At 41.1% G+C, this 9,679-nt stretch overlaps 1 protein-coding gene across 1 annotated transcript in view; it reads right to left on the bottom strand.

The window, feature by feature from the left end:
• Positions 1 to 230: 230 nt before the first annotated feature.
• IGF2R (insulin like growth factor 2 receptor) overlaps positions 231 to 9,679 on the bottom strand; it is a 100,300-nt gene continuing 90,851 nt past the window's right edge. The window contains exons 45-48 of the mRNA XM_088142760.1: positions 7,547 to 7,733; positions 4,393 to 4,545; positions 3,725 to 3,794; positions 231 to 2,040 (exon numbers count right to left, since the gene is read on the bottom strand). Coding sequence (XP_087998886.1) covers positions 1,624 to 2,040; positions 3,725 to 3,794; positions 4,393 to 4,545; positions 7,547 to 7,733 — 827 coding nt within the window. The 3' untranslated portion in view covers positions 231 to 1,623. The remainder of the gene's footprint in view (positions 2,041 to 3,724; positions 3,795 to 4,392; positions 4,546 to 7,546; positions 7,734 to 9,679) is intronic.

Below are 9,679 nucleotides of genomic sequence, written 5' to 3'. Positions count from 1 at the left end.
TAAATTTGTATGCCACCCACCTCCCAACGACTCTGCCAGATAGTATTTGAAATGAAGCTTTTCATAATCTTTCACTCATTTAACATCATCATGGTTTGTTATCAGCATTTTGTAAGTTATTTAAATTCTGCATTATAAGGACTTTGTAAAGACTTGGCCCTTGCTTGTTTGAAAACCCAATACAGTAGGCATGCAAATTTATGAAAAAAAATATTATACAGATTCCTACAGAAACATAATTTAGCTTTTATTTATTGAAATTCTTTAAACACTTTGTTACATCAAATCCAGGTCCCAAGTGGAAGCCAACCTTAAGGAACTTCAGTGTGAATAGGACAAGTTGGAAGGAAGGAAGGAAGGAAGGAAGGAAGGAAGGAAGGAAGGAAGGAAGGAAGGAAGGAAGAGCCTCTGGCCTGCCTAAATACTGGTACCTGTCTCCAGAAACTCATGAGTTGCCCATGAGCTTCTTAAAAAGCACTAAGGTCCCAAATGCTGCATGGAGAACTTGTTTCATCTTCCCCATAAGGTTAATTGTTGCAGCATGTAACAATGAACAAGGAGTTTAGTGATGATATCCCAGTGGTTCTGCCTGTCATAGGATATGCACCTAGTACCATAACATTAGTGTGCCCCCGTGAAATCAAAGTTCTACAGGCCTGTGGCTTTAAAGCAGCCATAGCGTTTTGCAGGGCAATAAAGCTGATACTCTAGTTTGGCCTGGAATTAGTTGGCAATTTCCCAAGAAGGAAAACATTCTGATGAGGGACAGCATTTCAGAAAGGTACATGTGTTTTTCTCATCACAACAACAATTGGACAGAAAAGGCTACAAGCATTAGTATCTAACCTGAAAGGGTCTTTGGGAAAGGGCATACTCTATTTTTTGCCCAGCTAATGTTGAAGGATAGCACTGGGTTGCTATACCAACAGTCTGGAAAACACTGATGAAAGACATTATATGATTGGTACCAAAAAACAGACTTAACATGCAAAGGACAGCCACTGCTCAAGGCTAAAGCTATAAGATTTATACCTTCCAGCTAAAACATTTTTCAAATCAAAACAAATTATTTTAACAGAATAAGATTACAGAAATCAAATGTACAGGCAAATTCAAGATACAGACCAGCTCCAAGATGTACACCAAAGCAACCCAGCTAGCATGAGATGGGTGAATCTATAGAAGAAAATACCCTGCCTGCAGGAAGAACACATCGCCTATCGGGTTTTGTTTTTTTTTTGGTGAACCTGAGTCGTGAGAGCAATAAATATAAAGAGTGTTAAAATGCAAGTCTCACAATGAAGTGGAAGGGACTTCATTTAGATTTGAGCCCATCATTGTAAAATATTATAGTCTCTAAAACCTTCCCAAGGGGTATGGCGTGAGAGTTCTGGCTAAGGAGGAGAATTACCTTTACTTCATTCACTGAATGCTAGAAACCCAGCCGTCACTGATAATTGTAAACAGCTAGGACTGACCTTCCTCCCTTTCCCTTCAAACAATCCCTTGCAAAAGGCATCTGCAGCTAAAGTCTTCATTTTTGGTTGGAAGTATTTTGCTGTCCCACCTTAATATATTTAATATACCTATACACAGGGAATTTTAATTAGGCACAATTCCAGGTTAAACGTTCAACAAGTCCTCATCGCTATCGTCATGGAAAGATGCAGTGTTCATGGAGTTCTGTAGATCTTCTTGAGCAAAAGCAGGGCTGGTTTTGCTATTCTTCCTTCCGTTAGGCAGACCAGTTTTACCACTGCTTGAAAGGTTATGAGCTTTGTTATGATAAGGCCTACTAGTGCTGCTCAAGCCCCTTGAATCAACATCTTTTGCTGAATGAATCTTCACCTCTGGTATTGTCAGTACTTCATCCTCACTGTCCATGTCATCCACCCGAAGGGACATAAGGGTATCTGACTTGACTGCTTTTCGTGTTATGTGGCCATTTATGTGTGCTTCATTTCCTGAACTGTGATTTGGCACAGCTACTTCTTCCATGAGCCATTCTGTTTCATTCTCATTTACTTCTTCAGTATTTATCTGTTAAGTCCAAGGACACACAAGTAGTGAATGATATTAAAAAACAAACAAACAAACAAAAACTTTCCATAACCATTTAGTTTACTGAAAACCAAGATACAGGTAGTCCCCAGTTTAAGAACGAGTTCCACTCCCAAGGTCTGTCCTTAACTTGAAATTGTACGTAAGCCAGAACAGTATTATACTGTATAAATAGTATTGTGTAATTAACTCAAACAATTGTGTATTTAACTCAAACCATTGTGTATTTAACTCAAAACATTATGTATTTAATTCAAATTTTGCTATAGTAGAATAGGCTCCATTCTTAACTATGGGTTGTCCTTAAACCAGGCGTTCTTAACCTTGGGACTACCTGTACATTTTATTTTATAGAAGAACTATAGCTCAGCAGGAGAATACATATTTTGCATGCAGAAAGTTGCAGGTTTAATTTTTTTAGAAGAGATAGAGAGAATCAGGAACAAACAATGGGAAAACCTTTGCCTGAAACCTTGGAAAGTGTCTGCTGGGATTATGTGGACCTGAGCAAAGAACAAAGAACCAACAGAAGAGAATATATGTAGCTCAGGGTTGAACTGTAGAGTTCTTGGGGTTCTCTGAGCATGGTTGTTTTCTTGCAGACGTTTCGTTACCCAGCTAGGTAACATTTTCAGTGCTAAAATGGGGTGGGGTTTGCTCTCTGTTTATGTACAGTAGCTTGCTCTGGCACTGTTCAAGGGGGTGTTGTTTTTTCTTGGTAGTTCCTAGATTAGGCTGTTGTCTACTGCTTGATTGTCTGTCTGGTGTTAATCCTGGTGTTAATCCCTGCTTATCTGGGTGTTGATTGCTGGCAAGGTGGTGTTCTGGTCTTTTTGTTTCCTTTTTATTATCTCTTTTGAAAGGTGTGTATAAATCTAATGTGTGTATAGTGTTTTGGGCTCATTTGCTTAATTGGGTTCTCTTTATCTGGTTTTAGGACTTGTGTGGAGAATAAATTGTGTTTTAGGTCATATTTATGCAGAAATATTGAAAATTCAAAAGGGTTCCCAAACTTTTAGGCACCCCTATATTTGATTAAATGCAAGGCAGCTTCTTTCCTACAGAAAAAAGCTGTATACTTGTTTTCTACAGACAGGATGAGAAAGCTGTGGCCTTTCAGGTATTGTTAACCATAACTTCTAAGAACCTGGCACGGACACTGATATGAGGGCTCATATTTGTAGTTCAGCAATATCTTAAGGGCCACCAGTTCCACAAATGTGACCTAGAGAAATACACTATAAGCTTCTATGTCTCTTCTTGACAAAGTCTGCCTGCTTCTCCATTTAGCACTTATTCTTTTGAAAAATGGTTCCTTTATATGACATGCAGCCATACTTTCAATATGTTCCCCAGACTATTTAAACATGAAGCTTTGGACATATGGAAATATTTTTATATAATTCTTCCAAATACTGGACAGCAGCAGAGAATCTCAACTGAAAGCTATCAATAAATAATGTTTAGTGAATGTACGCTGGTCTTTTACTTTGTAAAATTCATCCAGTTTTTACTTCATGCTTATGTGTAATTAATTGTGTCATTAAGTAGCATTGATTTTAAACAGCATATAGACCTGCACACAGTACGAATGGATATGACTATAACACAGAGCTATAAGCAGAAGAATAGTTGAGGCACCCATATACATACAATAAAATACCTTAGTATACTTATAAGACACATTTGATGATCTCCGACAGCAGTTCACTATCTTCTGCTTCACAGTTTCTCTACAAAATAAAAAGTTAATATTATACCCTTTATATTCCAAGATGACTTATCTACAAGTTTGGGTAACTTCGCAATGCGACAAGCCGTATCAAGTTGTAAATGAAACCTGGAGGGTGGGGTAGCGCACTGGAAAAGAGAGGAAGCCAGCACACAGGGCAAGGAACAGCCCTGCAGGTATAGTTGGCTTTGAAGAGGGCCCTGATAGCCAAGTAGAGGCAGGAGGCGGTTTGGTCACAGTGCAGAACAAAAGTGGGAATGGGATGATACTAGTAGCAAAGCTTTGACATCGATAGCAATTTCCAAAGATGCCTCTGGACATTGGCTCCCTCAAAAACAGCTGTGCTTGATAAGAAAGTACCTCCAGGAACAGGCCTGCTCTAATATCAGAATATTGGCCACTACTGTTTGTTGTGTGCTGCTACTGCAAGAATGCTAATCTGTTTAAAGAAGAAACGGTTCCAGCACAGTTTTATGGGTTTTGGACACGGTGTTCTCAATGGATGATACTCCAAGTCTTCTGACTTTAAAAGGTTTCCAAAATGTCATTTTGGGAACGCGTGACAAAAGCAAAAACCCTGTGCATACTTTCTCTCCTACCTTCTTTCTTTTTTGTAAAGTAACAGGATCACAAGACATGCTGTAAGAATCACAAGGAGTAAACTCAATAGTGCACCAACTGCTTGGCTTCTTCCTGAAAGGCCTTTAGGAAAATCTTGCACGTACTTTCCATCATTTGTTGTTTCAGAGCTTCTGCAAATGATTAAAGAAATGGGAGTTTAGATCCAAAAGGTATCATCTGCCCTGCAAAAGCAGCCCTCCAAATATTGCTAATTCCCTCTATTCTGTTGTAGCCCTTTCTGCCCACTAGAATGGGTCTCCTTGAGCTTTTGAAAGATTTGGTGCAGAGAAGAGGAGACAGCAGCGAGGAGGAGACAAGTCAGCCCCACTTTGAGTACACATTTCTATTGTATTTCTTTGGACTCAGTTCATAAATGGTACTTGCAAACCTTTAACTAATTTGATTCAATGACATCAAATAAGCTTTGCAAAATTACCCTGTTCTGAAACTTGTGATGAAGGCTGTATTTGGAAATGTTTAACAACCATGTTCAAATACATCCCTAAAAATGGGATGAGTTATAGTTATAAATAAGTGCTTTAAAAAAAATTAATCTTCCCATTTTAGAGCAGATGAACCAACTTCCAACCAGACAAGCTAATTTTTCCAGCACTGTTGCAATGCTCCAGGTCCAAGAAGATGCTAACGTTGTGCTATAAACAAAATTTTGAGTGGTAACTGTTTCAATTCATGTTATGTATGTTATATTCTACTTTATTCTTCATGATGTTCACATTTGGGTCAAACCACTGGAAAATGGAACATCCATTAGATCAATCCTTCAGGTTAAGTAACAGAAAATATGAACTGCTGAACTCACCAATGGACTGGGTGAGGATGAATAAACTGAAATTCAGTTCAGGTAATATTGTAGTTTGGGGAAGGAGATTCAACCTGTTTTCATGAGGTTACATTTCTCTCATTAGTTTTGTAGCTGAAGGTAATCCCTGATCTACACTAAACTTGTCCAGAAGCTGTAGCTTGAAGTAAACTTCTCAACAACTTTAGTGTAGGTCAGGGATTACATTCAGCTACAAATCTTTAGTCTAGCAAAGATGATTCATGTTCTACTCACATCCCACAAACATTTTTGTCTTTTTTTTTTTTGGAAGTAACTTTTGGTACTTTAAAACTACCTCTCTCTCTCTCTCTCTCTCTCTCTCTCTCATGCACACACACATACACTTCGGAGGAAGAAAGGAATTTCCAGGATTAGTTCCAGTTAGCACTGACAATCCTAGGTTGAGACAATATGTGCCGCATAGAACTTTTGTCATCTATTTATTCATTCGGATTTAGAGACTGCCAGACTCCAGAATGACTCTGGGCAGCTTATAATTAAAAAACAGAAAAATATGAGTGGAAAATGGAGGAAATGCTACTCTTCTTTGGAAGATGGCATCTTAAATTCAGGATCATCTTCATTTTGGGTAAATATAGTATACAGTGGGGTAAAAAAGTATTTAGTCAGCCACCAATTGTGCAAGTTCTCCCACTTAAAAAGATGAGAGAGGCCTGTAATTTTCATCATAGGTATACCTCAACTATGAGAGACAAAATGGGGAAGAAAATCCAGAAAATCACATTGTCTGATTTTTAAAGAATTTATTTGCAAATCATGGTGGAAAATAAGTATTTGGTCAATATCAAAAGTTCATCTCAATACTTTGTTATATATCCTTTGTTGGCAATGACAGAGGTCAAACGTTTTCTGTAAGTCTTCACAAGGTTTTCACACACTGTTGCTGGTATTTTGTCCCATTCCTCCATGCAGATCTCCTCTAGAGCAGTGATGTTTTGGGGGTGTCGCTGGGCAACACGGACTTTCAACTCCCTCCAAAGGTTTTCCATGGGGTTGAGATCTGGAGACTGGCTAGGCCACTCCAGGACCTTGAAATGCTTCTTACAAAGCCACTCCTTCGTTGCCCGGGTGGTGTGTTTGGGATCATTGTCATGCTGAAAGACCCAGCCACGTTTCATCTTCAATGCCCTTGCTGATGGAAGGAGGTGTTCACTCAAAATCTCATGATGCATGGCCCCATTCATTCTTTCCTTTACACGGATCAGTCATCCTGGTCCCTTTGCAGAAAAACAGCCCCAAAGCATGATGTTTCCACCCCCATGCTTCACAGTAGGTATGGTGTTCTTTGGATGGAACTCAGCATTCTCTCCTCTCCAAACACGACGAGTTGAGTTTAGACCAAAACGTTCTACTTTGGTTTCATCTGACCATATGACATTCTCCCAATCCTCTACTGGATCATCCAAATGCTCTCTAGCAAACTTCAGACGGGCCCGGACATGTACTGGCTTAAGCAGGGGGACACGTCTGGCACTGCAGGATTTGAGTCCCTGGTGGCGTAGTGTGTTACTGATGGTAGCCTTTGTTACTTTGGTCCCAGCTCTCTGCAGGTCATTCACTAGGTCCCCCCGTGTGGTTCTGGGATTTTTGCTCACCGTTCTTGTTATCATTTTGACCCCATGGGGTGAGATCTTGCGTGGAGCCCCAGATCGAGGGAGATTATCAGTGGTCTTGTATGTCTTCCATTTTCTAATTATTGCTCCCACAGTTGATTTCTTCACACCAAGCTGCTTGTCTATTGCAGATTCAGTCTTCCCAGCCTGGTGCAGGTCTACAATTTTGTTTCTGGTGTCCTTCGACAGCTCTGTGGCCTTGGCCATAGTGGAGTTTGGAGTGTGACTGTTTGAGGTTGTGGACAGGTGTCTTTTATACTGATAACAAGGTCAAATAGGTGCCATTACTACAGGTAACGAGTGGAGGACAGAGGAGCCTCTTAAAGAAGTAGTTACAGGTCTGTGAGAGCCAGACATCTTGCTTGTTTGTAGGTGACCAAATACTTATTTTCCACCATGATTTGCAAATAAATTCTTTAAAAATCAGACAATGTGATTTTCTGGAGTTTTTTTCCCCATTTTGTCTCTCATAGTTGAGGTATACCTATGATGAAAATTACAGGCCTCTCTCATCTTTTTAAGTGGGAGAACTTGCACAATTGGTGGCTGACTAAATACTTTTTTGCCCCACTGTATATAGCCTCTACTGATTAACAAGCCTTCTGCTATTCTGTAGGGTAAGAATTAACAAGAATTATTCTCATGAGATTTACTTACACCAACTGGCAGACTGCTGAGGTGTACCAGGTGAATAAGTACTGGCAATCCATCGACTCATGAAGAAATTGTGGGAGGCCTTCTTCAGCCTCCTTATCACAGTGGAAGAAAATAGTTGAGGAGGCAGACTTTTTGGAATCTCTGCCACATTTGGAGTCAGAGAAGAACACAAGATCCAAAACATCATCTGCAAAGGAAGAAAAGATTGAAATTTTTTCACAACCAATTGTTGATTGTATTGTCGAAGGCTTTCACGGCCGGAATACGATGGCTGGTGTGGGTCTTCCGGGCTGTGTGGCCGTGTTCTGGAAGTTTTGTTTCCTAACGTTTCGCCAGCAACTGTGACCGGCATCTTCAGAGAGCAGGAGCACAGACAGGAGCAGTTCTCTCTGTGCCTAGGATGAGGTGACCCTTTGTGGGTATTTGTAGAGATCTGAGGGGGGGGGATTGGGGGTGTGTGGGGGTGTGTGGGGAGGGTTAATGAGTGGCTGCTTGTTTTGGTGTCAGAATGTGGCTGTCAATTTGGGTGGCTGTCAATGTTCACAATGAACATACTAGGAATTGGGTTTCGCTAAACTCTGAACTCAACCACCTTAATTGGGTCGTACAAGCGAATGGCTACTCCAAGAATGAAATAAAAAGAGCCATCAAACCAAGAAAACAACATGCGACTGAAGAATAAAAACAGCCACCCACCAACAAAGTATTTCTGCCCTACATCAAAGGGGTCACAGACCGCATGGGAAAACTGATGGAAAAACACAATTTCCAAACAATCTTCAGACCCACCAGAAAAATACAACAAGTGCTAAAATCAGCAAAAGACAAAAGGGATCCCCTCACCGCCGCAGGATTGTACCGCATACCATGCAGCTGCGGGCAAGTATACATCGGGACCACAAAACGCAGCATCCAGACCAGGATAAAAGAACATGAAAGACACTGCAGACTACAGCAACCAGAAAAATCTGCAGTAGCTGAACATGCCCTCAAGCACACTGGACACAAAATCCTATTTGAAAACACAGAGATACTAGACAACACCAACAGCCACTATACCAGGCTATACCGGGAAGCCATTGAGATTCACAAACACCAGCACAGCTTCAATAAAAAAGAGGAGAGTCTAAAAATCAACAAAACCTGGCTACCAATCTTGAAAAATACAGCATGCAAAAGGTCAATGAACTCAGCTCAACCACCAGGACGTGTGAGCAGCTCACACAATGAACATACTAATCACCCCCAGAAGCCACTCGTTAACAACTCAATAGAAGAAAAAACCCTGCCTAATCCCCAGGAAGATTCACATGTATTCTGACACCAAAACAAGCAGCCACTCATTAACCTTCCCCACACCCCCCCCCACACACCCCCAATCCCCCCCCTCAGATCTCTATAAATACCCACAAAGGGTCACCTCATCCTGGGCACAGAGAGAACTGCTCCTGTCTGTGCTCCTGCTCTCTGAAGATGCCGGTCACAATTTATTTATTTTATTACATTCGATTTATTGTCCGCCCATCTCCCCCCAATGGGGAACTCTGGGCGGCTCACAAAGTACATATAATACAATTATACAATTAATTACGCTGTGTGACCGGCAGGGGTCGCTAGGGGGTCATCCGGGCTTTTCCTCCTCCGTAGATCTTCCTCGCCGCTCGCGCCGGCTGCATTCGGAGTTTGGCCAGCACTGGTATTTTTCTCCCCTGCGCAGCACCGCCGGTTCCTCCCATCTAAACGGGAGTACCCATTTATCTACTCGCAGATGGAATAACTTTCGAATTGCTGGGTGAGCAATGAGCTAGGACAAGGGACAGGAGCTCACCCTGTCCCCGGCCACACAGCCCGGAAGACCCACACCAGCCAATTGTTGATTGTTAACAATATTCACTGTTAAGTTACTGTAGCTGTTTGGATTAAGACAACTAAGCCAATCAATATTACCTAAGATGGCCTTTCAGAATATGGGGTTCTTCAAATGCATTAGGACTACAACTCCCAAAGCCTATGTTGGATGGGCAGTTTGAAAGTTGCAGGCCCAACTTGGTATCAATTATTTTACTACTCTGCTTGAAAATGACCACATCAGTAAGACAAACTATTTCAAGAGAGAGTGAAGGCTTAGAATGA

Source organism: Python bivittatus, unplaced genomic scaffold, assembly GCF_059951505.1.
Source record: "Python bivittatus isolate LINGU-HERP-01145 unplaced genomic scaffold, Pbiv_v1 ctg000020_np1212, whole genome shotgun sequence".
In the NCBI taxonomy this organism is placed as follows: domain Eukaryota; kingdom Metazoa; phylum Chordata; class Lepidosauria; order Squamata; family Pythonidae; genus Python; species Python bivittatus.
Note: the sequence above shows the minus strand (reverse complement) of the source record. Positions and strands in the feature narration are given on the sequence as shown.